The following is a 27,573-nucleotide window of genomic DNA, read 5'->3' as shown; positions in this document are numbered from 1 at the left end:
CACACACACACACACACACACACACAAGTCAACAAGTGGCTCAGAGTGAAAGTTCCCCAACCTTGGCATCCTCCCCGATCCAGAGGTGAGGAGTGATCTCATCCCTGTGACTAAGCCAAGGCCGACGCCAGGAGCCCTCTCTGGGAACCCAAAAGGCCTGGCACTGCTGGCTCCCGGCTCCAGAAAGAGCCCAGCCTGAGAAAATGGGATCCTCACCGAGTGGGACTCCCTGGCCCTTGGGTGGGAGAAGCAGGGTGGCCCTGAGGACGGATGTCGCCGAGGACAGCAATGGTGGGCAGACAGCCAGCTCCACCATGAACGCTCCTGAAGGGTCAGGCAGACCCGGGCCTCTGACCACCCGGTCCTAAAACAGAAGGGCTGCACCAGAGGGTTTCTAATGGTCTGTCCAGCTCAGGTCTGGTCCGGCTCCTGTCCTGACCAGCCAGGGCTAGAGGGCAAGGGACACTCAGATGTTCAAAGGAGAGGATTCCGAACCAGCATCCCCCCAAAAAAAGGAATACAGAAAAACCTGCCCTGTTGTCCCCAGCAGCCCTCCCCCTCCTGCAGACTGGACTTGAACACAGATAGAGGGTCCTGGGGCGCAGACACAGGTGGTCATGCTGCTGAATTGTGGGCACAGTTGGGCTGTGGCCTCCAAAGTTGGGCCCAGGCCTCCAAGCGCTCTTTAAAGCAGGCCCTGCCTGCGTCGATGGCGGCCCAGCCACTCAAGTCAGATAATGGAACCAGAGGGCTCTGCACAGCCTCAAGTGTGACACGATCCCGAGGGATTATGGTGTCTATTTTTAACTCCCCACATCCTGGCCGAAAAACAAATCCCTCACACGCCCTGCAGATCCCTATCAGGGGGCTGACTGAGCCTTTTGGGAATTCTCTCCTCCCGGAAGCAGCGCCCGCTTTGATGGCTTCCCTCTGCCAGGAAAAGCCCCGAGGTCTGTGCTCCGGCCACCGCCAGCTTCCATTATGTCTGGCCGGGTCCTCACGGGCCCCAGCAAACAGCCATCTCCTGGTGGCCTCAGTCGTCACATATTCTCCAACTAGTGTCAGCCAGATGGGCCTGGAGAGGCCGAGGAGGGCCACTCTCTTCTTTCTGTATTCATTTACCCCATTTCGCCTCCCAGCCCGTCTCTGACAAGGTGGGTCCTGCTCTGGGGTCACCTAGAGGGGACAGCCATGGGGCACCGGGGTGGATGCTCAGTCTAGGTGGGGGATGAGGCAGGACAGTAGGCTGAGAAGGTGACAGTGAGGACAATGAGGGAAATATTCAGGCTGGCCCTGCCAGCCTCCATCTGGGCAAGAGATCTGTGGGGTCCGAACACAAAATCAGCCACCTGTCTCCTGTCTCTTTAGAATCCCCATCACCCCTCAAAAATGCTCCAGATGCTTTTTAACAGATACCAGCCACCATGACCTATGAGAGGATGGGGACTTGCTCCATTAGGCAGAGCTCTCCTGCCTGGCCACCTGGCCCACCTGTGTGGGTGTTGGTCAAATTCATAGACATTGCCCATTCCCAGTCCCACCTCCCTGACATGCCACTGCCTGAGTTTACCCTTGTCTAATGACATAGCCCAGGAAATGACCCCAACATGGAACTCTCGGAGGAAAAATGCTCCCTGACTGGTAAGTCCTCCATACAGTCAGCCCACTGGATTGCGGTGAGCACTGGACCGAGGGAGGGAGGAGCCTCCTTCTGCTTAGGGAGACTGGCCCAGAGTTCCCTCTCTCAGAGCCAGTTTCCTCCGCAGAAAGTCAGAGGAGCCTGGATTAAAAAGACCCCTGAGTGAGAGCACTCTACAGACAGTAATGGTTTGTGTTGGAGGACGAATATCTATCTTCCTTTTTGTTCCTTCCACTTGGGCCTATGTGGCTGTCAACCCTCTCTGAACAGGGACAGACCCTTCTCAGGGTAGAACAATCATAATGACCCCTCTGGGCCCCTGGTGTCACATCCGTGACCCCACAGGCCTTTCCTAAAGAACCAGGTGAGTTCTAACTGTTCTTATGTGAGACCTGAAGTTCAGCCTGCAGGAGGGGACTGACAGGTGGCTTTGCCTCTCCTGCTTCCAGGCCTGCCCATCTTTGAGGCCACAAAGTCAGAATAGGCTTCGAAAGCAAATCAGGGCTAGGGATGTGGCTGGTGGCAGAGCTCTTGCCTAGCATGCATGAGGCAGGACTTCCATCCTCAGAACCCACGTACACACGTAGAGCAGATCAAGAACGAAGAGGTTGTGGTGGAGCACTTGCCTAGCCGGTGCGGGGCTCTGGGTTCGATCCTCAGCACCACATAAAAATAAATAAACAAAATAAAGTTATTTTTAAAAAAAGAGCCTAATATGCAAAAAAAAAAAAAATGAACCAAAGAATACAGGGATGTCTTTCTGCAAAAACCCAAAGAAACCCTCACTATCCCTCAGCTGGAGCCAGCCCAGTGCGAGGCATGAACCGAGAGACTCCCCACCTGATCATGCGGGGAGCTGGGTGCAGGGAAAATGCTCTGAGTCAAAAGCAGCCTGGTTCAAAGCCAGTCCAAGGCCACAAAGCTGGATGAGCATTGACTAGACCAAGGAAGGCCCTTGCCAGGCCACACCCATTATGTGGGCACTAAGATGACACAAGGCCAGTTCTGCGGCCTCAAGAGGTTCAGAGCCCATCGTGGGAGACAGACAAGCCCACAGGGAAGTGTAAAGCAGGTCGGTTTGTCAGAACTCAGCCAGCACTGAGCAGAGGGCAGCCCACCCTGAGGAGGAAGAAGAAACCCAATGGAGGTGACATTTGTGCTGGACCCAGAGGGAAGTCATAATTTAGGTATGAAGCAGTGGCAGAAGGGAGAAAGGCCTTCTGGGAGTCACAGGCAGAGACCAGGAAGCACGAAATCTGAAGATCTGAGGGAGACCGACACGAGGCCTTGCTGGCCAGGGCACACGGGTCTCCTGCAGTGGTGGGTGACAGGGAGCCATTCTTGGAGAGGAAGAAGACTCAGGTAGCTAACAAGGCCCAGCTATCAAGGGCCTGCCTCAGGAGGCCAGGCTGCCAGGGCCCCCCCACCCCCGCACGGGGAGAAGGCAGCTGGGTCACCTCAGCCAGCTGCTCCAGGGAGAGGTGAGAACCATTCTGTCAGGGCTGGAGTCAGGGAAGGCTGAGGAAGCCCCAGGAGAGGCATCGGTAGCTTGGGAGGGAGAGAAGGGGCCCTACACAGCCCGCTGGTCTCTTGGCCCCAGCTACTCCAGACTGGAGGGGGACTCCAGCTGGGTTGTTCCCAGAACCCTGATCTCCCCACTTGGTTTCCGTCCAGGACCCACCATCACCCTCCGCGTGTTCAGAGCCCGAGAGACTGTTTCCTTGGGAGGTGAGCAACCTCACCCCACCCTGGGCTTCTCTGGCTGCCGTTCCCTCTGCCCAGTGCTCCGGGCCCTTTGCACCCCAGGTCCATAAGAGCCTTTCTGGCTGAGTTCATCACTCCCTGTGCGGCACCCTGCTGCCTGACCCGACCCGTCCCTCATGCCCTGAGCCCATCAAGGACTCTCTCTCCCCAGAACTGCAGGCAAAAGTACAGCCCATGAAGGTCAAGGTTGCAAGAACCTTAGGGACCAAGCTGAATGACCTCAACTCCACCCCCTTCACAGCCTGGGATGTGAAGAGAACACCAGCCCTGCCCCGGGATCACACGGTGGGGGGGGGGGGGTCACACAGCCGATCACAGCCCAGGGCTTCCTGCTTCCAGACAGAGGCTCTGGCACCAAAGCCTCGTGGGGGGGTGCAGAAAACATCGAGGTGTGGGATACAGCACAAAAAAGGCCAGAGCACATCGTCAGGGGGATTTGAGTTCCAGTCCCTACTCTGCCACCTCCCCCGCCCCTCCCACACACATTAGGGCTTTGGACATGTCACTGCAGCTTTCTGGACTCCAGCGACCTTTTCCATAAAATGGGTGTTTAATACTTCTGTGCCTTCAGCAGGATCAAAGAGGATAAAGCAGAACAAGCCTGCTCTGCAGAGCAGAGCCCGGAGCTGGAAGACTGCTGAGGTCTGTGTAGGGGAGCCCTTCACCCCACAGCCCTCCCAGCCAGCCCAGTCCAGCCCAGCCCAGCCCAGAGGTCCTCAGATGACACATTTCCCGAGAGCTACCCACAGCCAGCAGAGCAGCCCTCCAGAGAGACAGGGATTTCTTTCTACCAGATTCAAACTGCAGATGTGCACATGGCAGAACCAGCCCATTCCCCTCCCCCAGAGATTCAGCCCAGCGCCTCATGTCATGGGAAGGTCAGAGGCCACCGTGGGAGGATGGAGGAGGAAGGTATGTAGGGGAAAAGAGTCCTGCCCTCCTCTCCAAGGTACCCCCTAACCTGACTGAGAAACCCAAGCACAAGGGCCTCACCCAAGGTGTGCCAGACCTACCACAAAGCAGAAGCCAAGGTCCTGGGGTGGGGGTGGGGGTGGGGTAACAGGCCCATCCCCCTGCACATCCACTAGTAAAATTTCACCAGGCTCCTCTGTCCCCAGGGCCTACCCCAGAGCCCCAGACATCCACCTGGGGACTCCCACAGACAGCAATTACCTTGCTGAGGGTGTAAGGGCATGCCCATTCTGAAGTGGGGAGGAAGCCCCCAAAAAGCAACCAGCTTAAAAGAATGATGCCAAGACTGGAGTTGAGACTTCTTGGGACCTGCATGCCATATTCTCTTCCTAAGAATTCCTTACTGTTATGGTTCTCAAAGGGTGCTGTGCAAGAGAATGGCTTGGAGAATTTTTTTCAAGGCAGGTGCCTAAGTCTAGAGTAAAGATGAGGAATTTGCATTTTAATGGGTGCCTCCCCCGCATTCATATGATGAAAGTACCTGACACACACCACAGGCACAGGAGCATGTACATGAACCGTGCACACACACACACACATGCATGTGCTCACGTGCACACACATGGACATGTATGAAAGAGTGGGAGGAAATATCAAATGGGTGCTAATCCAGAGGCTGGGTTTGGGGTACAGCCCAGACCTTACTGGCTGTATGACCTTGGCTAAGTCCCTTAGTCTCTCTAAACCTGTTTCTTTATAGGCAAAATGAGGATAAAAAATGATCGGTCTCATGAGGTTGTCTTAAGGATGCACAGGCCCTGGCATATAATAAACACTCAATAAATGGTGCTGTGATCATTGCCAAACTCAGTTCCAGTGTGCTGAATGCCTGAGGATAGGAACAGAATGCCAGGCACCAGGGGACCTCAGTGAATAATTGAGCCAGTAAGAGATGCCTGAAGGGTTGTGCTAGAATCAGTGGGTAGAAGTAACAGGGACACAGATTTCTGCTCTAAACAGGAAGAATTTTTTGATAGACTGGAGATGCCCAATCATGAAACCAGCTGCCTCGTGAGCTCACTGTTACTAGAGGATCCTAGAGGAAAAGACTAGATGTTCACCAGACAGGGGTGTGGCACCAGGGGAAAAAAATGAGAAGGGGGTGGCCTAGATGATCTTGAAGGTGACTTGGGGCCAGGTTCTGCAAGTCAGCCCCTCTCCCCATCATGCTGGTAATTGGTTCCTTTGCAGAAGCCAAGGTCCTGGGGTGGGGGGTGGGGTGACAGTCCCTGATATTACTAATAGTTACCCCCAAGGACCCAAAGGGAGCCGAGGCAAGGCCTGACACTCTTGGCATGGCTAATGGCAGGGAAGAAAATGGGTGGGGCATTCTTCAATAAAGTGTCCCCAAGGGCGTGCGTGTGCATCCCTGCACTTTCCTCAAAGGGGCTGCTTAAGAAGAGTCTGGGCTTTACTCATTCTGAAGAGAGGGGAAACTGAGGCAGGGGGTGCTTATCCCTCAAGCAACAAGGTGGCTCAAGGTCCAGGGTGCAGACTGGCTGCTCAAGCCTTCTGTATGAACCAGGTGCCTTCCACGATTACCTCACAAATGTCTCGCTACATCCCACTGAGATGGGACTTTAGAGCTCAGAGAGGTTAAGAATCCCACCCAAGGGCTCCCAGCTAGCAAGCAGAAGGGTCTGAGGTTTCAATCCAGGTTCTCCGGGCTCCGAAACTGAGTGTTTGGTTTTACACTCTCAGATTTATAATCTCAGATAAAGAAAAGGAGAAAGGAGTTAATGTTTCAGAGGGGATAAGGTTTGATTATGATCTTCATTAGTGATGAGCTATCTACTTACCCACCCATAATTAAAATTAAGATAGAATCCCATCTTCCCCCGCAGGACAGAAAGGGCAGGTGTAGAGCCAGGCACACACCAGATAGTTCAAGTGTGAACCATCCAGCAACCAGAAAACCCAGATACCCTTGCCCCCAGGCTGGGAGCCGGAAGCTAGAAGGTTTTGGTCCGGGTTTTCGCTCTGTTTTGCTCAAGGCATTTTCATGGAGGGTGGGGTTCAAAGCAGACAGGAAACAGAAAACAGACCTCACTTCAGCCACCTGCCCTTTCATAACTGAGAACTGGCTAGGTAGAACAACAAAAATACCCCAAATTTGGGGACCTCTGGGGTGCCTGGCTCTGGACAGCCAGGGTTGCCTTGGTGGGGAGAGGTGAAAGGGTTTGAAGCTTTGGGAGACTCCTGGCCACCTCAACTTCTGCTGGTGCGGGCCCCAGTTGGGGTGCCTTCCTCGTGACACCCTCCTATCCGGAGGACCCAGCGGCAGCCCTGAGCCCCGAGGTCAAACGCTCAGCAAAGTTTAAAGGGTCAACATTTGGTACAGAAGTCCCCGCGGGAGAGGAGGCTGTAGGTGAAAGAGGGGTAAATAAAGCAAAGCTGCAGCCCACTACTCAGTCCTGCACCCCAATACTTTGCATCCGAGCCCCCAGCTCCTCTCCAGCCCTGGACCCGGCTCGGATCCCTCAAGCCTGCAGAGCCCCCTCCGCCTGACCCGCGGTCGCCAGCTTTTACCTCTACGCGCCGGCCTGGCCGCCGGGCGCTGCCATCCCAAAGGCGCCGGAGCTGGAGCCACCCAGAGCCAGGCTGGCGAAGCCGCAGAGTCACTGGCACGCGGGGTCCCGGGGTCCCAGGGCGGCGGCAGGAAAGTTTCCGTGGCGCCAGCTGGGTCGAGCGAAGCAGGTCCGACAGGAGCGCGCTCCCGTCGGCTCCGCACCTCCCCCGGCGCCGCGGCTCTCCGGCTCCCGGACTCCTCGGCCACCGGGCCAGCCCGGCCCTGCCAATCCCAGGCCCAGCCGCCTGCAGCTCCGCCCGCCCGGCCGGGGGCCGAGCAGGGGCGTGGAGGGAAGGGGCGGGGGCGCACCTGTTTGGTCGATCGACCCCATCACGGCCGCCCCGCCCCGGCCGGACTGGGCAGGGCCGACCCCTCTGCGCCCAGCCCGAGCCCGGCCCCGCCGAGGGCCCGGGATCCAGGCGGAGCTACACGCCCCCTCCGCTCCCCAGGCCTGGCGCGATCGAGCGCGCCCGCGGCTCAGCTGGCCAGCCGGGACCCTTCCCCTGGCTTTAGCTCCAGGGCTCTAGGGGTAGGGCACCGAGCAGCGGGTCTCGACTTTGCTTACAAAACCACCCCTCTGCCAACCCACACTGCCCTCCCGCAAGGATTTTCGTATGTCTGCTGACCCCTTAAACTTTCCAGTGCTTTCTGCTTCCATCTGCAGCTTCTGGCCCTAAGGACCTAAGAGAGGACAAGAGCTTTGGAAAAGGACAGCACGCAGAGATGTCACCCGGAAGGCACCTCGACACTTGCACCAATGCAAACTCCCGAGGACCCCAGCTGGCTCGGGCAAACGTCTCGCGCATTCTTGCGATCGGCTGCGGCGGGTCCCCCAACTTCTCTTGGAGACCGAGAGATATATTAAACCTTAACGATTTTATTGTCCCACTTTCCAGACAGGAACACTGAGGCCAGATGGGGGCGAACCCTTTTCGGACCTGGTGGCGGGACCGCCACCTTTTCAAACTAAAGGTGAGTTTGCAGAGTTCTCCTGGCTCCTCTCCCTGAACCTGGTACCGACGTCTGGGTCCGCCCCACCTGGGCCCTGGCAGTGGCCCCGGGGTCGGCGAGGAAGACGAGGCTCCCTGCGAGTGCCCCAGGCCTTACCTCTGCAGCAGAGCGTGTCCTCGCAGAGCGCGCTGGCCGGAGGCCCCAGCAGCGGCAGGGAGGCCCAGGCCAGGGCGCGGGAGGCCGTGCCGCCGGCTCCCATCCCGGACGGGCTTTGCCGCTCCCGGTCCCGCGGGCCTTCCACCCTCCGCGGCACCTGTGGGGCCAGCGCTGTGCCCGCGGTCTCGGCTTCGGGGTCAGTCCCCGGCCAGGCCCGGATGGGCGCTGAGCAGGGCTCCCTCAATTCCTTGGTCTGCCCGGGCTCCGACTCCCACTGCGGCGGCCCCGGCAGGGCGCTATTTTTAGCGAGAGCTGCTCTCCCAGTCCGACAGACAGAACCAGTTAATTCGGCCGCTCGGGAAGGGCCTGCATAGGGAGCTCCCCGGAAAGGCAGCCGCAGCTCTGCTGAAAGCTGATCCTTCGCATTCCTGCCTCTCGAGGCGGGAGGGCGGGAGGACGCCTCTAATTCCAGAGGGAAGCTGGCGTCCTCTCTGAAGGCAGCCCTGGGCCCAAGTGCACGCCCAGGTTGGCTCTAAACTGGCTCTGAAATCTGGCCTGACCTCCTTACATCGACCTCAAGACCTGAAGCTTCCTATGATGTCCCACAACGTGCACACCTGCAGTCCCCCCCCTTCTGGCTGATCTCCGGCACTAGGAAGTGCCCCTGAAAATGGGGTCTGGGCTCCAGCATCTGCTCACCATCATCACTCAGAAGCTACTTGATGAATGAAGGGGAAGAGGAGTGAACATCAGATACAGGGTCTGTAGACCCTGGACAATAAAGAATTCATGGACAGGGTGGACAATATGGGGTGAATAGATGGGGGTGGCTTTGAAAGCTTGCAGAAGATTTTGAAATCTTACAAAACTCCAAATCCAACACTTTCTGGTTGTGTGACTTTGGCAAGCCACCTCACTTCTGTCCTCAGTTTCCTCTTCTGCAAAAAGGAGTTTGGGGTCCCAAGACAGTCTATGGAATACCCTTTTGTAAGCAAAAGTATTACATCCATTACATGGATGTTCATGTAATGAGTGAAAATGCAAAGAATAAGACATTCGGATCTGCTCTCGAGAAGGCACTTGCTCTTTTAATTCAAAGTATAAGCCTAGAAAGGTACAAGACCAAGTGGTATTGGACTAAGGATAAATAGTCCAGTGAACTAGAATAAAGACTGCAAAAATAGACCCACACATATATGGAAGCAATATTTGGCAGAGGTGACACGGCAGATCTGTGGGGAAAAGGTTCATTCTCTATAAATGGTGCTGGAGCAGTTGTACATCCATGTTAGGGGGGGAAAATGTCATGGGTGCTGGGCATGGTGGTGTACACCTGTAATCCCAGTGGCTCAGAGGCTGAGGCAGGAGGATTGCAGGTTCAAAGTCATTCCCAGCAACTGAGTGAGGCCCTAAGCAACTCAGTCAGACTCTGTCTTAAAATGGAATGCAGAAAATAGCTGGGGATGTGGCTCAGTGGTTAAGTGCCCCTGGATTCAGTCCCCAGTTCTAAAAAAAAAAAAAAAAAAAAGTGACTTGGGATCCCTATCTCACACCACACATAAAATTCAAAAATCAATTCCAGATGTACTAAAGACTTAAACACACATGCACACAACATAAGAGGAAAGGATTTCTTGAAAAAAGATATGAAAAGCAGAAATCATCAAGAAAAGGATGGATACATTTAATTAAAATATGAAACTCCTTTTTTTTTTTAAACCCAGTGCCTCACACATGCCAAGTGAGCACTCTACACTGAGCCACAACCCCAGCCCCTGAAACTCCTTTTTATCAAGGGAAATATGTGCGACACAAGATCCAAAATATACAAAGGCCTTTCATAAATCAATTTTCAAAAGAAACAATAGAAAATTGGGGAAATATATGAACAGGCAATTTGCAGGAAAGGAATGATGAATGGCCAATAAACATATGCAAAGATGGTTAGCCTCACTTGCAATCCGGGGAAATGCAAAATAAAACCTCTGTAAAGTGTCATTTCCCACTTGTCAGACTGGCACAAAGTGGGGCAGAAGGGACATGGAGCATGGAGAACTCTGGTACCCTGCTGGCTGGAGCAGGGGTGGGTGCAGCCACTCAAGAATGATGTGGCAGCTTTGAAAATACTGAGGGTGCATGTACCCTGGTGACCCAGGCTTTCCTATGGAACATACCTGGAGAGCCTCTTGCTCATTGAAACAATATTTAGGTTAAAGAAGACTCTGAAACAGCCTCAGTGTCTATTATCAGAAGAATGCATAAGCAAATTGTGAAGTGTTCAGAGAAATGCTATACTGCCGTAAAAATGAGTAACTAGAGATTCCTTACGAACTGCCAGTGAAGGGGGGGTGAGTTGCAGACAATCAAATTATATGATATCATTTATACCGATTTTTTAAAACATGCAAAACAAAATACTCTAACATAGAATTGCACAGATGTAGCAAATGCACAAAGACATTCAGAAGCATGATAAATATACCATTCAGCGAAGTATTTACCTCGAGGGGTAGAGGGAGATGTGATAAGGTGGTAGGAGGGGGCTTCTCTTCTCCCATTTTGAGATTTTGCTTCTTGACTGGAATGGTAAATACACAGATTCTGTCTTATTTTTCAAACTTCTGCATATGTGTGTTTCTGGGGATCAAACCCAGAGCCTTATGTAATGTCAGGCAAGCACTCTACCACTAGCTACATCCCAGCCCCCAAACAATTTTAAGGTACAGAGCAAGCATGATGGGAATTTTGGAGTTCTGCTCCAAAACTCACTTTCCTCTTTCTTTCTCCTTGCTCTCCTGACCCTCCACCCAGGAACATTTTTCCACTGAGCTACATCTCCAACCCTTTTTATTTGTTTGAGACAGGATTTTGCTCACCTGCCCAGTCTGACCTCCAAATTGGGACTCTCTTGTCTCAGCCTCCCGAGGCTCTGAGATTACAAGCGTGAGTGGCCATGCTCAAGATGACTTTCCTCATTTTGATAATACAGTCATAGCGTCTAAGTGCTCAACTCAAAGCCCAAGCATGAACACCTCCATCCCCAATCTCCAATGGAGTCCTTTACACCCTAGTCCCAGTCAACTGGGACTCCTCCCACATACGCATCACCATCCATCAGGCCCTGAAAACTTGCACACTCTCTGAGGCCTTCCTGAATTCACAGACTGTTCACTCTTCCCAGGGCTGGTCCTCCCTATCTGCCCAGCCTGTGCCTATTTCTCCATTACAATCCAGCTCAGGCATCTCAGCTCCTGGGAAGCCCTGGAGGTATTCACTGACTCCTCCAGGTAGAGAGTTCCCACCTGCCCTCTTCGCTGTTTATTACAGTATGGATTGTTGCACCTGGTTAGGAGTCTGTCTCTGGGAGGAGACTGTGAGCTCCTCCAGCCACCAGCCTTGTCTGAGCCACTGAGCAGCCCTGCTGTCTGGGTGGAGCTTGGCTTAGGAAGATGTGTTTAATGAATGAAAGGGCTGAGTAGAACCCAAGTGCTCAGAAACCCACAGGAGTCACGCCAAACTCAAAAGAAGAGCAACCCCACCACCTGTTTGGTTGACTGCTTGGTCTTCACTGAACATTCTTCACGATAGTGTGAACTGTAGGGTCAGAGAGAACTGTTCACACCTGGGCTGAACTGTGTTGCCAACTGTGTGAACTGACATGCTATTATATCCCTCTGAGCCTTAGCTTTGGGGTCTACACAACGAGGATGTGACTAGTTGTGACTAGGGCTCATCACAGGAGTTAAGAAAATTCAGTGAGATTACAGAAAGATTACAGACCCTTTTGCAGGGTCAGGTAGCAACTGTGTCAATATTGGCCAAGAGGAAGATATTTGCAGGGAAAAGTGGAAGGAATCGCCTATGAAAAGTGGAGGTCTAGTCAAGCGTGGTGGCTTGGTTTCAACCTACTTGGAGGCTGGGGCAGGAGGATCTCTTGAGTCTATGAGTTTGAGACCAGCCTGGGTGACATAGCAATACTGTTTCCAAAACGAAAAGGAAGGAAGAGAGATAAAACTATCTGTTCACCGATTCTCAACAAAAGCATGCACCCGGAGGCTGGTTGGAGCTGGGATGGCCAGAAGCATGCTCCCAGTTCCTGCTCCTAGCACTGCTTCCTCTGTCCTCTGCCCCTGGCCATCCCACCCCCTGCTCCAACACACACCTCGGAAATGATTAGCTGCACAGCATTTCAGAATCCTAGGCCCTCCTCTCGGTCTCCCCTATCCACTCTGGCCCCCTCCAATCTGCTCTCACATGTATCCCAGGGAGGCCAATCTGGGCCCATCTTTTCCTTGCCGGCTTCCATCTGTAGGGGCGACAGAGCCTGTGGCACCTTCCCCAGGGATGCGTCTGAAGTGATTTACCAAATGCACTGTATATGCAAAATCTACATATGTCCACTTGTCGGGAGCTTCCATCAAAGCAACACACAGGATTGCAAATGGCTTATGGTCCAGACTCTAGACGATGAATTGGATGGCGTTACAGTCTGTACATGCAAACAAATATATAAAATTGACAGGGCCGTGTGGTCACTGAGAATGAACAACACTGTGTGCTTCAAGGGATCTGGCGACAGACTGTCTGAGCTAAGGAGCCAATTGTCTTTGATCCGGGTCTCATTGGACCATATAATATTATCCTGGTGACATAGATATGAGCCACCCATGGTACTTTGTCCCATGCAAATGTCTGCCATCTTTCTTTGTGGCTCTCAGGAAGCCCATCAATGACTTCCTTGTTGGGAACACCAAAGAATACTTTCCCATCTTCATCTAGCCCGATCTCTTGGCCAAACTTAACCCCATGAAAACTTCTGCTCTCTTCTTACCACACTCTCCCAGTTTTTCTCCTGGTTCCCTGGTTACTCCTTCCACTCTTTGGCTACCTCGTTTTACTACAGTGGACCATAAGAGTTGGAGGGGAGACTGTCAGAGCCCTGTATCCTCAACTTTGCATGGCTCTCACAGCTTCAACCCCCGGGCTCATGCCAGTAATTCCCACACAGTCCCTTCCACACAGCCTGGGCACCGTGGTCTCTTGCCAGGACCTCAGTAAGCGCTGACCTGGTTCCCTGCCTCTGTCTGCCTGTCTCCATCTTGGTTGTGTCCATTGATTCTCCCCAGGAGGTTTTCCAAGCAGGAATACAACCACGTCACCCCCACCCCTGTTAAAAGGTCTCAATGGCTTCTTACAGCTTCGTGTGGCCTACCAAGCACTGGGTCTGCCCCCCCATCCATCTCTCCAGCCCATTTCCTGACATCTTCCCTCTCCCTCCCTCTCCGCCCCAAGCCACTCCAGCCAACTTCCAGGTCCTCAAATATGCAACATTCCTGCCCATGACCTGCCTACCAGGTTCCCCTGTCCAGAACCTTTCTCTGTCCCCTCCCCTCCTGGACCCAGTTAACTCTTCCAACGGCAGCTTAATGTCACTTCCTCGGGACAGTCTTCCCTGGCCTCCAGACTGTACCCCATAGCCCTGGGTGTGTTCCTTCCCAGTGCTTATCACCTGATGAAACGTCACCATCCTCCCCGAGCATGCGGATCACGCTTGGTTTTGCTCATTGCTGCACCTGGTCCTGTGCCCAGCAAGGACCCCAGCACATAATAGGTGCTCTATGGATGTTGGCTGATGAATGGATGAATCCATGTTTGCTTGTACACCTCCCCTGATGGGCTCTACTCATCATGGCTGGACACTGTTACCAGAGATTTCTACACCTAGGTCCACTGATATGTAAGCATACTTGGACGCTTTTCCAGTTGCTTTGTGTGTTCTATCGTTTAATTCTCACAACCACCTTTGAGGATGTTCTGATATTGTCTATGTCCCTTTAATATGAGGAAACTGAGGCTCAGAGAGTACAGGCAAATTGAGCAAGATCACACAGCATGTAAATGGCAGAGCTGATGCTCACATCCACATCTGTGGGATTCTAAATCCGGGGCTTGGTAACCACTGGGCAGCACCACCCTTTTCTGCATACTATTCTGTAGTAGTCTAAGTTAATTCATAACTTAATCTCCCAAGGGGAAGGCAGGACCTTCCTGGATGGAAATAAGATTCAAAATCTCATCCACGAAGCATCAAACCGTGTACACCAAACCCACCAGAATCCCTGGGCAAGGGGGGACATGAGTGGAGGCGAGGGAAGGATAGGGAAGCGCGCTCACCCGGTGCCCGTGCAGAGCAGTGATGGTCAGGAAGAGCGAAGAGCAGAAACGGACAGAGCTCACTGCTGCCTCTGAGGAGTTTGAGAGTTAAATATCAGGTGGAGGGTGGCTGTGAGAGACAGGAGGCATGAAGGAGGACCACCTGCTCCTGACAGAAAGGCCCCTATTCCAGCACAGCCCTGTCCGGGCCTCACTAGCCCCCCCCCCATTTGAATCCACCCTACCCCAGGGTTTCTCCCACACCCACCCCGCTGTTGACAGATTCCCCAAGTGCCTAGTCAGGGTCAGCTCCCCTTCCCCCATGCCAGGCTCCAGTCTGGGTGCTGGGGATGCAGGTAAAGAGAAGAGTGAGGTGCTCCCAGATGCAGGGGGCAGAGACAGGCAGCAGTGTCCCCAGGGACCACCTGTGTGCTGGCCCTGTGGCCCACATGTGATAGTCCCAGGTGGCTGCTAAGCCTAAGACAGAGGTGGCTGTGGGTCCCTGAGGCCAACCTGGGCAGCACAGGTGGTTCAGGAAGGGCTCCTGAAGAGATGACCTGTGAGTGTGTCTTAAAGGAGAGAGATGACAGGCAGCCAAGAAGCAGCAGCCTTTGCAAAAGCATGAGCAGAGGGGAGCACGCGGGGGGCCGGGAGCAGTCTATAGTCAAGACCACTGGGCATCAGGGATGAGGGGCAGCCAAGGGAGAGGGGAGGGAAGAGAACAGTGTGGGTCACCAGGTCCCTGAGCACAGTGCCCAGGGGCTGGGACTTTGAGGAGGCCACTGGGAGATCCCAGGGCCGGGAGGGACATGGACGACCCTTGAGTTTTACATGAATCTCTTCATCTGGAGGAGGAGGAGGGACTTAAAGGAAACAGACTGGAGACCAGCAAGAGCATGGTCCAGGGAGTGGCCGGGAGGTGCAGCAGGAGGACAGACAGCTCAGTGAGTAGTTCGGTCAGAAAGAAAATCCCAGATTGGATGGTTGCTGGAGGGGAATTTTGGGGTGGGGATGGACCGTGGGCTACTCGGCACTAATCCCCCTTCTAGAAGGAAGGAACCATTTTACCAGATGTGGAAGGCTGCTAGAAGATGTCCTTTAGCTGTCAGTTCTTTGGGGTTACCCCTGATGAAGAAAGCCATCTCACTAAAGGTGATACTCCCTGGGATGTCCTACATCCAGGGACTGACCCACCCAGGAGCATGATGACCTGGCCCCTCGGCACTACCCAGGACCACTCTGAAGGGCCATCCTGGGTCCAGACACAGGGTGAATGGGACCTCCATTGAGACTGCACGCAGCTCAGCTTTGCCCAAACACCACTGCTGCCCGTCCCCTGCACGGGTCCACAGCCTGAGCACAGGCCCCAGCGAGCCTCCTGCACACAGAAACATCTCAGACCCGGCTTTCTGGGGTTGAAATGGTGACGGTGAGGACAGAAAGCAATTGCTAGGTGCCCCCGTGAAAATGACCCAGTAGATAGTGCGACTTCAAAGTTGCCAGGGAGAAAGGTGAGCAGTGCTCAAGAGAACAGGTGTGGTCCTGGGACAGGTGGAGAGGCTGGCTCTTCCTGAGACAGAAGCAGAAATTGGAGTCAACTTTGGGTAGAGATGGGGTCAGGAAGTAGAGGGAGTCAGAGTCTTCACTTTTTTTTCATTTTTCCTCCTTTGCAGATGGAAGGAAGTAACGTTGGCTATTGGGGGAGGGTAGATAGTAAAATAATTATGCAAGAAAATAATTACCAGGGGCACATACTATTGCCACTGTAGTAGTAAGGAGTGCAGGGCCTCAGTGGGTGGGTGGGATTCTGCCAGCCTGTGTGCCGATAGGGGCAGAGAGGACCCAGCCAGGGATGATGTGAGGGACTGGGAATAGGATTCCTAAATTATATACAAGATGTCCAATTAAATGTTACTTGTTTAGTATAAGGACATCTTTTGCAATATTTGGATACACTTATGCAAAAAATCATCCATTGTTTACCTCGTTCCTTTCTGACCCCTTCATACACTGGATGGGCCACAGACTTCAGCCCAGGTAGTTCTCAGATTCTCCCCTTCCCCTCTCTTGCTCAAACACCTCCAGGCTCACCATTGTCCAAACCATCAATGGGTCATTTGAGGCCCTCTGTTTTCTGATCTTTAGCCACCCTCTCCACCCCATCCCGCATCCTTGGACACTTGGTCCAGGTCTCCTGCCTCTTAGTTTTTTGCTTTAGCCATTTCCTCTGCTTATAAAGTCCTCTCCCCAAGTCCACTCTGCCAGGAAGCCTCCTAGGTCTAGATCCCTCCTGGTGGGAGGAAGTAGTCAGAAGCACCTTGGGTGAGTCCTTTCACTCTGAACCTTGGCTCTAAATGGGCTCGATACTGCCTCTCTCATCCAGCTGCTGAAGGGATGAGAGATAGTGTTTAGAAAGAGTCAAGCACACTCTCGTATGTGGTACTCTCCCTGCCTCTGGCCAGATCCCTGCCTGGCACTCCAGGGCGTAAATGCACATTTGCTGGATTGCATTGACTCAAAGGTTCTGAGCTTTTACATTTCAACTTGCTTCTCAGAATTACCAGACCCAAGAGTGGAACGTAGACAAATTCAATTTCCTATATTAAGATGATCTGAAAAGAGATGAGTAATGAGGCCACTATAATTCTGATGGCATAACAGGTTTTTCCCTCAGTCGACGATGGGCCAAACCGGTTCCCCCTGAAGGGCCCCTTTTAGAATCAAACATGGCGCCCAGCCGCTCCAGCTGGAAGTAGGTAATATCCGCCACACACATTTCTGTCTCAAGCCCCCCCCCCCAATCCCAGACCACAAAAGGTGATTTCTTGGAACCATTAGCATAATTACCTGACTGCAATGCTATAGAGAAGCGATTAGATGAGCCTGTGATTTTTGCACAGTTATTTGTCTCAAGTAAGTCACCTGAAGTTCATCTGCCATGAGGATTCATGGCTGCATTCTGTAATCGCAGGGAATTATTTTGCTAATAACAGAGGTACCTTGATCTAATTTAGTTTTAATGCCAAGAGGTGCCCTCCTAGAATAATCAGCTTCAGGCCAATTCCAATTTCCAGGTTTGTTACACATTCTGGAGAGAAGATTCAATTCAAGGAGGCTGAAGTTACTTCTTTATCACCTAAAGTCATCTAGGGGCGAAATGGATCCTACCTCTACGTGTTTGTAGAAAAATGCAGGGAGAGGCCCAGCCGCAGGGAGCCAGGGTGGGCTCCCAGCCAAGAGGAACCACTGGGTCAGGTTCAATCCATTAGGTATTCCTGGAAGAGCCCTCCTTTTTCTTTCATTCATTCATTATCTCATTCGTTCTTTTCTTCCATTTCTGGGGTCTCTCCTCAGCACAACCTGGTCTGTGCTGTTATTGGATGCAGCAATGACAAATACGGGTGCCAATCTGTTCCAAAAGCATTAACACTTATCAAGCCATTATGTCCTGTGAGCCAGGTGGGAGCTGCTATTGTACCCATTCTGCAGGTGAGGAAACTGAGGCAGAGAGGTTAAGAAACTTGTCTCAGTTCAGACAGCAGTTAAGGATACAGCTGGGATTTAAATTTCCCCCAAGGTCACAGGCAAGGTAGAATCCACACAAGGCATGGTTCAAGCCCCCTGCTCTGTGCTCTCTTTCAGGAGACAGGGGTGTCATTAGCTTCATTTTATTGAGGAAGAAACAGAGTCTTGCGGGGCTTTGAATTGGCCAAGGTCAATGCAGGGAGTACATGGAGGAGTTGGGACTTGAACCCTGAGATTCTGATTCTGAACCTGGTGCTGCCTTGGCCAAAGCTGGGAAATATGTGCAGTGTCTTTTGATATCTTTGTTAGAGGCTGGGTTTAAGGTAATCACCCAAGTGCCGGGTGACCTGCAGTCCAGCTCTGATCCCTTGGGGCAGTTCCTCTTCTCCACCCCCACCTCTGGCCCTAGAAACTCAGTCCTTTTGTTCCTGTTACCAAACAAACCCGACTGTCAGATTCCTGTTCCTTCATTCACATGTTTATGCTTTCAACAGAAGGCTGTCTGGTTCTGCAGGACGGCCAGGAGGTAGCTGTGACTCTGTCCCCACCCCCCTAGTCCTCCCTGGGGGAGAGAATGGGGTGAATGGGGTCTTCCTTCATAGAGGTGGTTGGAAAACCACTGGGCTGGATAGTCTGTTGGCTCCTGGGGTTCCCAGAGCCAGGGACCTGGGCTCACTGATGACCGGTGACGTCTGCAGGGCTGGAAGGCTGCTAAATGCCCACCTGAGACCCTGCCCCACCTGCCTGAACACCTGTCCTGCTTTGTTGACAGCGTCAAGGGCCAAATCTTAGAAGGACCTGTCAGCAAGGCCAGCTGGGCTCAAGATGCCACCCCTGGGGCAATGAGCAGTCCAGGAGCCCAGCCACAGAGAGATGGTGTCTACACCCAAGCTCAGGGTAGGGGTCAGCCAGCCCTGGCACTGGCTTCGGGGACAGGCTACTTCCCCACCCCAGTTGCCCATTAGTATTCTCTCCTGTCTTCTCCCTTTTTGAAGCCATAATTGTTTATACTCCGTCCCTCCTTCCTCCAAGTGTCCCTGTTCACCACTTTCTGTTGAGGCTACAGGAGAATGAGACAAAACTCCCGTGTGACCTCAGGACAGAGCCTTCACAGATGGCTGCATCCCGAGGTGATGGGCGCCACCCACGCCCTGGGCATGCAGTTACTGGGGTTGGGAAGGCTTCCTGGAGGCAGTGGCAGCCAAAGGGGCACCAGCATGTGAGTGGGAGCTGGCGGGTGTCAGGGAACCACAGGCGGGAGGGAGGCAGATGTTTTAAGCCTCAGGGAGAGGGGCACGAAACTGGGGAGGCCGAGGAAGCCTGAATGTTTAGGAGCCATCAGCCACTCTGTCTGGCTGAAGCATGGGCATTGGTGGCCATCTGCAGATGGAGTAAGGGAGGCCATCCAGGATACAGGCAGCAGGTCGCCAAGGGTCAAGAGCCTGGAAATGTCGGGGTGTGGTGATGCACACCTGTAATCCCAGCAACTGCGGGGGGTAAAGCAGGAGGATCCTAAATTCAAGGCCAGCCTCAGAAATTTACGGAGCTCCTGTCTCAAAATAAAAAGAGCTGGGGATGTAGCTCTTCCCCAGTACTGGTACGGGGTGGTGGTGGGGGGCTGGGGAATTGATCCTGAGAGTCATGGGCCAGTGGGGGTTTTCAGCAGGGGAGGGAGCAGGATTCGAGTTCAGAAGCTCATCTGAGTGCACAGGGAGGACTGAGGGGGGTGGCACTGTGAACACGCAGATTCCCTCCCTCCCCCTTCTCTCCTCCCCAGCCCCCAACCTCCCTGATACAGTGTGAGTGTGTCCCCCCCCAAACACACACACAACACTCGAATAGAAGGAAGGGGGATTCGGAGCTGCCTGCTGCTCATCTGTCCTGGCCGACCCAAGCCTGGAAGGCAGCCCCTGACCTCTCACCTCCTGGACCAGGGTCAAGAGGCATTCAGCACTCCATCTCCCGCCCCAGGCTTGGTTTTGGCGCCCTCTGCAAAGCGCCTGCTTGTGAACAGAGGCTCTGGCAAAAGGGCAGCTCCCAGCCCCCCTCCAGCCCCTTCAGTCTGAATCCTGCCTCTCACAAGCCCCTTCCCTAGCCCTGCAGCCCCTCTTGGCTCAGGGTGGTTGTGCCCACCCCACTCCCAAAGCCCCACGCTGTGGGGGAGGGGGAGGTCCTCTCCCCAAACACAAGCTCTTTTGTTCCAGCGCCGTGGCTTGGCCCTTGGCCCTGCGCCCGCTGCCCCGCACTGGTCTCCTGGTGGAGCTTGCCTTGCTCTTAATGAGCCCCGGGTACTCCTGCCCAAGCTCGGGACTCTGCCCCTGCCCTGCTCAAACCCCTTCCACAGCGCCCGCCTACTCCAGGTAGCTAGCACACAGGCCTAGGGGTGCTGCTGGTCAGCGGGATGGTCAAGCCTGTCACCCCCAGGGCCGCCTGGGGCCTGGCCAGCTGTGTGGGCCATCAAGAAACGCGCTTCGCTCGGGCTGGGAAGTCCTGAAGCTCACGTCCACCTCTGTTGGGGCTGCGTCCTTTGCTGGGGGGACCCTCCCTGCTGCACTGAACTAAATCTCAATTCTTTCCACCCCCTTTTCCCAGCAGGGACAGTCCCAGCAGCCCCTCCCAGAAGCCCCCTTAGACTCCCTGATTCCTTGATCAGCCCCACCAGCCTCGCCCCCTGCTGGGTCCCCATTTGCCCTTCTACACCAGGCGCAGTGGAGGTGAGTGGAGACCCCAGGCCCCCTGCAGCTCACACAGGCCCCTCCTACCTCCCCCTGGAGTGGGACAGTCCCATGGGGTGCTTAGTACAGACTCAGAATAGCAGTGAACCGTGGGAAGCCCATGGGCTTTGGAGCACGCGGACCAGGGCTGGAATCTGGACTCTGCCCCTCCTAGCTACGACGACTCGGGGCAATCTCCAGGCCTCTCTGCCTCGGTGGCCTCTATAAACTGGGAGGGGGCTTCCAGTGAGAGCTGTGTGGGCCCACGTGTCTCCTTTCCTCTGTTCTCTGGTTCAGCTTCTCAAGGTGCAAGAGGAGGATCGGGGTTGCCCTCCTAGACGCTGGGAGAGCCCTGGGCTGCTGAGGACACAGGGGAGTGGGGGGACTGACAAGACACCTCTAAAGCCACCACCAGCAACACTGTTGCCCCCTGGACTCCTGGCTGCCTGGACTCTCTCCCTTCCAGTCTCCTCCTGCTGGGACTGGACCTCCCAGAAGTGGGCAGCCAACTCGGTTCGCCTGAGCGGCTCAGGGGAGGGGGCCAGGTGAAGGTGGGGTTGAGGGTCTTAGAGATTCTGGAAAGACTCATCAGAACACATTCCCTCCCTGTTTGAAACCATTCATGCAGAATAAAGCCCAAGCTCTGGGCCTAGCACCCGAAGTCTCCCTCCTGGTCCTGCTGACCTCTCCAGGCTGCAGCCTCCTCTGCCCATCTGGACCTGGGTCCAGTCAACCGAACTGCCTGAGGTTCCCAGAGAGGCTGCTGTGTGGCTCTCAACTCCTGCCCTTTCTCTTGCGGTTCCCTTTGCCTGCTCACCAGGCCCACGCTAGCTGGGACACACCTCAGGCTCACCTTTCCTGCGCTGTCATTGGAACTGTGAACGCCTGTTCTGAGCTCCTCCCTGAGACCAGATCCAGCCCGAGGCTCCCCAGGGAGCCTGGCACCAAGCCGAGAGACCGAGAGCTGTTGGGAGTGAATTAAGGAGGCTGGGAGTGAGACCCTGGGCTCCAGCCATCCTCCGGTCCAGCGTCTGCCCCTTAGAACTGAGCGGCCTGTGGGGTCCAGGGGAGGCAGGGGGGTGGAACATTCCAGTGCCTGGGCAGCCTCTAGACTAGCTGAATCTCAATCTCTAGAGCAAGGCTGGGTATCATCCCAAGGCCCAGCAAGGATTGGAATACTCTGGAAATTCTGGGGCAGCCCGGGTCCCCTCCTGCCACCCAGATGAGGCTGCACCCTGCCAGAGGCTCCAGAGGCTCTTTAATACCACTCTGTGTGCTGAACTGACCCAGCCCCCTCACTTAGCTTGCAAAGTACTTTTACTTGTATCGAATCACTCCACCATTCATTATTCATTCAACAAACATTCAGGGGAAAGTGCTGGAGCTACAGAGTTGAAGCTCTGAGGTGTGTGCAGCAGGGACAGACACACACGAACAGGTTGACAGACAAGGCCATCAGGAGTGACAAGGCTGCCTCAGAGCCCTGAGAGGAATGGTGACTTACAGAGGTCCTTTGGTCTGGGATAGGGCCTGCATGGAGCAGGGGTGACGGAGGCCCCAGTGGGGGCTGGCAAAGGGCAGAGGTGCAAACACAGGAGGGGTGTGAAAGCTGCAGAGGTGTGGAGAGGTGGACGATGTTTGGTCAGCTGTCCTGGTGACCTCGCTGAGGACCACACAGGCAGAGAGGAAGCAGAGACCAGAGGAGGAAGGAGGCTGGACATGGTCAGGAGGAGCAAGGAAAGGGTGGGAGAGACTGGGAGGGCCCACGAAGACGCTGTAGGGTGGTCCTCAGGCGCAGGAGGGGACAGAGCCCAGTGGGCAGGACTGGCTTCTATGGGGGAGCTGAGTGAAGAGGCCTGCAGCAAAGCACAGGCGGACTCAGAAGAGTCCAGCTGGAGAGGCCGAGGTGGGTCGAGCTCGCTGCCCACTTACTGCTGCACACAGTAGGCCGTCACCAGGTGCCTGTGGGTGCAGCCAAGCCCTGAGGGAATGGGAGGAGGCAGAGAGACACAGAGATAGATGGCTAGACAGACAGAGACTGAGACAGAGACGGGAAGTCTCTGACAGGCTGCCCAGGCCCGCGGCTGTCAGAGGCCAGTCTGAAAGGAGAGCCCGAGAGGGGCAGACAGCCTGTTGAGGGCCACAGCCAGAAGGGAGTGGTTGAGAGGTGAGCCAGCGAGCCTTTGAGATGATGATGGTTATGTTAAGCTGTGTATTCAATTGTATATAGACCTTTACTGTCCGGCAATAGGGCGGCTCCTGCGGCCTCGGGAGCCTGCTACTTTGGAGTTCCCGTGGAGTTTTCACGGGTTCCGAGAGAGTTGGGGTGGAGCCCGGGGGAGAGTGGGGTGATTCCCCGGGGGTGTGTGCGTGGAGTGCTGGTGGGAGTTTGGGCAGTAAAGCTTCCTGTTGGAACATACAGTGCTTTGTGGCGGCTCGGTGATTTGTGCCCAGCCAGACTGCGGCAACAGCCCCGGTCACCCGCCCTCCACAGAGCTGGCAGAGGAGAGACCAGAGGTCTCAGAGCAGGGTACCCAGCCAGGCCTGCGCCCTGACTCCTAGCTATGGAGCCGGCCGGGCCCCTTCCTCCAGGTGGGGCTTCACCAGGAAGGAAGGGACCCTTGGCCCCGACCTGAAGGAAGATGCTGGGCTGGTGGCCACCTCCAGCTTCAAGGGCCAGGGGCCACCTCCTGCTCCCTCTGAGGCTCACCCCACTCCCTTCCAGGTCAGCCTCACGCTGGGGCTCCAGGCCGCCCCCCCACTGCCTCCGCTGACAGCCGCCCCCTCGCTCAGGACCCGGCTTCCTACATCAGCAAAGGGCAGCTGAGGCCCTCCACAGGGGGGGCTCTGGCAGGGGAGGGGCAGGTTTGGGGACAGGCAGCCGGCCACTTCAGGAACTGCAGTCCCTTGAACTGCTCTTTTGCTCACAGACTGAACCCAGGGAGCCCAGGGGATGGGGGACCCCCGCGCTGTCACAGGCTCACGCAGGGGCTTCTGCGGATGCAGAGACCAGGCACAGCCCGGTCACCCTCCCGCGAGGCCCTGCTCTGCACGCTCGTCTGCCTGCACACGAGGCGCCGGGGGAATGTAGGTCACCGGCTGGAAGGCCCGGGGTTGTGGTGACCCAGCCATCCGGGCACAGCTTCAGATTGGACAGGAGTCCACCCCTCCCTCCACCTGCTTCTGCCCCTGCTCCACGAGTTGGTCCAACCCCAGGCCCCTTGAGCTCCTGTCCTGTTGTCCCCAGGATCCCTGGGCGGGGCCGAGACTGCCCAGCCCTGCTGTGCTGAGGAGAGGGGCAGGGCTCCTGTTTGTCCCTCTGCGGGGCAATGCAGAGTCCCCAAGGGATGGAGGGAAAGTGGCTCCCACCTTGGAGAGCTAGAAGGCATAGCCCATGATATGTCCTAGGACTAGAGGTCACGACCCCACTGACAAGTGGGGACAGAGTGGCCTCAGCAAGGCTGGTCAGGGCCGGCTTCCTGCGGGAGGGAACCCTGGCTGGGCATCTGAGCTGAAGCTTTGGCCAGCCTTGGAAAGGAAGCGGTTCCGATAGGTGGCTCCGGTCCCTCCACCCTGGAGTCAAGGTCACATCTGGAAGGACCATCACAGACTCCCCTACAGAAGGCTGTCCCATGGCCCCGCAAGCACGAGGAGTCCAGGACCCCAGACTCCCTCCCGTCCAGAATCTGCTCTGCCACCTGCGTCCCTGTCTCATGGTGAACACCCACATTCCTGCCACCAGGCCAGAGACCAGGGTCCTCCGGGCTCTTTGCTTACTCACAGACTGAACCCAGGGAGCCCAGGGGGATGGGGGACCCCCATGCCAGCACAGGCTCACGCAGGGGCTTCTGCAGATGCAGAGACCAGGCACAGGCCCGCGGGCCCTGATCTTCATGCTCCTCTGCTGTGCACACACATGGGCTCCACGGGGGCCCCCGGGCAGCTCACAACCCCGAGGAGGAGACAAGCAGAGAAGCCGGGGGACTTCGCCCATCGTGCGGTGGGAGGGAGTCCAGAGGAGGCGGGCTTCCTGGAGGAGGGGGCCTGACCTGTGCCCCCAGGATGAGCAGGTTGCAGGGTTGGTGGGGAAGGGGAGGAGGGAGAGTGCTCCGGGACGGGAGAGGAGAGCAGGGCACAGGAGGGAGAGCAGAGGAGGGCACCACAGGAGAAGGCAGAGCATGGTGGTGGAGGGAGAGGAGGGGGTGCTGTGACCAGAAGAGGAGCATCTGCAGGTCAGACCCTTGAGCCCTGTGGGTGAGTTGATTTTGTCCTGCTGCAGCGGGGCAGGGCGGGGGGCTGTGGGGATTTTAATACGGCCCCTTCTGGCTGCACCTGGAGAGTGAATTGGGGACAGGTGGAGATGGGGTGCCCCAGGGGGAGGCGAGATGGCTGCCCAGGTGTGCAAGGCAGGGCAGGGCCTGAGGTGGGGGCTGGTTGATGGAGTCAGGGCGGATCTTTCAGGAGGCAGGACGATTGAGTGAGTGCAGCTCCTCCCACTCTGCTTCCATCTCCCCATCATGCCATGGTGATAGGTGGGAAGACCCTCGCAGACCCTTCCCCCGGGCCGTCCACTGTTCACCCAGCCCCGCTCCGGGCTTCCAGAGGGGATTTCTGGGAGGAATCCCAGCTGGAAGGGGCATGGCTGTGGCTGGGTGGGCTCAGCAGCCCCGGGCACACACACCAGAAGGAAGAAGATGGGCGTCCAGGGAGGCCGGGAATGCACTGTGCTGCTGGGGAGGGCCCCGGTCTTCTTGGAATAGAAAGGGGTGGGGCAATGGTCCAGCAGGGATGTGAGCCCATCCCGGGCAGGACAAAGACTTGGGCCAGTGCCTCAGTTTCCTCGTCTATAAAATGGGAATCAATGTGCTAAGAAATGCACTAGGCAGTAGAAAGGCTTGGGCACTGGGCCGTGTCACTGAGCCATCTAACAAAGGTCTGCAGCTCCGTACCAGCCGCTGTCGGGGCGATGCAATGCTTCGTCCACCCTCTGGTGAGAGCCCCTGCGGTGGAAAGCCCAGGCCTCTAACCCTCAGGACAGGGCCTTCCAGAAGCCATAGAAAGCAACGTGGGTTTGCCCGAAGCTCACATAAGCCCCTGGACAAGTGGCTTCTTTCTATTCCCACCCAGAGCCCCTCCCTCTGAGGATCAGCCGCGGCTCTTCCCTGGGCTTGTCCTGGCTCTGCCCCCGGCTCCAGCACAGGAGCCCCTCACCAGCCCTGCACCAGCCCCCAGTTCCTGGCTCCTGAGTGGCCGCCCGGGCTTGGGTGCCTACGTGATTCAAGCACCTCCCTGTCCAGTCTCTTGGTTCTTGATTGACAGTTCTTCTAGATTGGGGTTCTTCTCCACTCTGTGGGTGGGGGTGAGGAAAATGCCAAGTCCTCCACCTGCCCTCTGAAAAGCCCAGAGGCCCAGGAACGGCCAGCCAGCAGGAGCCAGGCTCCCTGGGCACGGGGAGGGTGCGGAGTGGGGACCAGCCCAGAGCAGTGGAAAGAGAACTGGCATCTGGGAGTCCTGGGTTTGAGTCCCAAGTACCCCTTGCTAGCTGTGTGGCTGGGGGACCTTTGGAGCCTGGATGGCGCCACTGGAGTAAAGGGGCTGCTCCTTCCTCTGGGAGGAGCTGAAGTCTCCATTCATGCAGAACCTTCAGCACAGGCCTGCACAGAGTAAGTGCTCAGGAAATAGGACCCCGGAGTCCTAGGGCAAGATGGAAGGAGTATGGATTCTGGCATTCCTTCCCTACCCAGGATAGGACACACTGGTGCAGGTACCTTACCACAGATGCGGGCCCAGGTCTTTGCCCAGGGCCTGTTGAGTTAGCTCAATAATAGATCCAGGAGGGGGCCTGAGAGGCAGGGGAGGCCCAAGCACAGCTTCCAACATCCCATCTCATGGGTACAGCGTCAGGGAAAGGCCTAGGAGGCCCTGGTTCAGAGAACAGGCTTCTTAGGGGGACAGACCTGTGTGATTCTTGGCTTCACTAGCTGTGTGACTTCAGTCAAGTCACTCAGCCTCTCTGGGCTTCAGTGCCCTCATCTTCAGTAGGAGAATGATAATCCCTCATCAGGTTGGTGGGGAGGGGAAATGAGATGACCAGTGAGCCACACCCCCAGCTCTGCAGCGGTGATTTTTAAGAGGAGCCTCTATTTGCTACCAGTTGAGGCCAATCCCCTTGAAGGCATTTTAGCCTCCCTCTCTGCGGGAAGGGCCAGGGAGTGGTGACATCAGGCCTCCACAGCTTCCAGCCTAAAATAGCCCTTTCTTTAGACTGACTCCACTCCATCACAGCTGCCTCTGCCTCCTGCTGTCCCCAGCAGAGCCAGCACGGTCCCTGTCACGCAGTGCCCTTCACTGGTTCAGTAAACTCTCCCTGGGAGGCATTTTCTCATGAGCAAATGGAAGGGCCCCCAGGTGGCAGCTCTGGTACAGCCACAGTGCTCAGAGCAGGCAGCAATACGGGACCCCAGGCCCCTTCAGGCATTGTCGCTGGAGTGGCTGGGTTCAGATCCCACTGCCCTGAACTCTGCTCTGGGACACTCAACTGCCCCGAGCCTCGGCTTCTTCATCTGGAAAATGGGCTAGCAGCAACCTGCCAGGTTGTGAGGGCTCAAAGAGAGGGTGCGCATCAAGGCTTTTCCTGGAACCTGGCACGGAGCAGGTGCTCAACAAGCAGCCCTGGTTCTTATACCTGCAGCACTTGGAAGTTTACAAGTCACATCCATCCGCCTCCCCACCGGGGCCTCCCGTGACCCTGGGGCTGATGTCCTTGCCGAGTTGATGTCAGGAAGAAATTTGAAGGTTCTGAACTTCTGAGTGACCTCTTCCACCCCAGCCAGGATTTCCAAAGCATCCAGCCCCTCCGGGGCATTCCTCCAAGCCACCTGTCTGCACCCTGCTGGCTCCTCCATGAATCACAGATTCCCCAACAGGCGTCCGGCCTCACATGCGCCTCTGCCTCCTCCGAAGCACCAGGCGGGGCACCGCTGGGTCTGCCCATTTGTCATACAAAGAAATTGAGCCTCAGCGAGGAATGGGGATGGCTCAAGGCCACCCAAGCCAAAGGGAGCTGGGGTGAGGCTCAGGCCTCAAGAAGGGAAGAGGGTGCCAGGGGCTCAGTCAGATCTAGTCTTGAT

The 27,573-nt window shown here is 55.6% G+C and overlaps 1 protein-coding gene across 2 annotated transcripts in view; it reads right to left on the bottom strand.

The window, feature by feature from the left end:
- Dab2ip (DAB2 interacting protein) overlaps nt 1–8,421 on the bottom strand; it is a 162,923-nt gene extending 154,502 nt beyond the window's left edge. The window contains exon 1 of one of the 2 annotated variants that reach the window (XM_071600893.1): nt 8,052–8,421. In XM_071600893.1, the coding sequence (XP_071456994.1) occupies nt 8,052–8,154 (103 nt within the window). In that variant the 5' untranslated portion in view covers nt 8,155–8,421. Of the gene's footprint in view, nt 1–6,904; nt 7,169–8,051 lie in introns of those variants that run through there. The other variant, XM_071600900.1, reaches the window with a different exon arrangement.
- Between the last annotated feature and the right edge of the window lie 19,152 nt (nt 8,422–27,573).

This window comes from Marmota flaviventris, chromosome 13 (genome assembly GCF_047511675.1).
Source record: "Marmota flaviventris isolate mMarFla1 chromosome 13, mMarFla1.hap1, whole genome shotgun sequence".
NCBI lineage: Eukaryota > Metazoa > Chordata > Mammalia > Rodentia > Sciuridae > Marmota > Marmota flaviventris.
The sequence above is the reverse complement of the archived record's forward strand: the minus strand, read 5'-3'. Positions and strand labels throughout refer to the sequence as shown.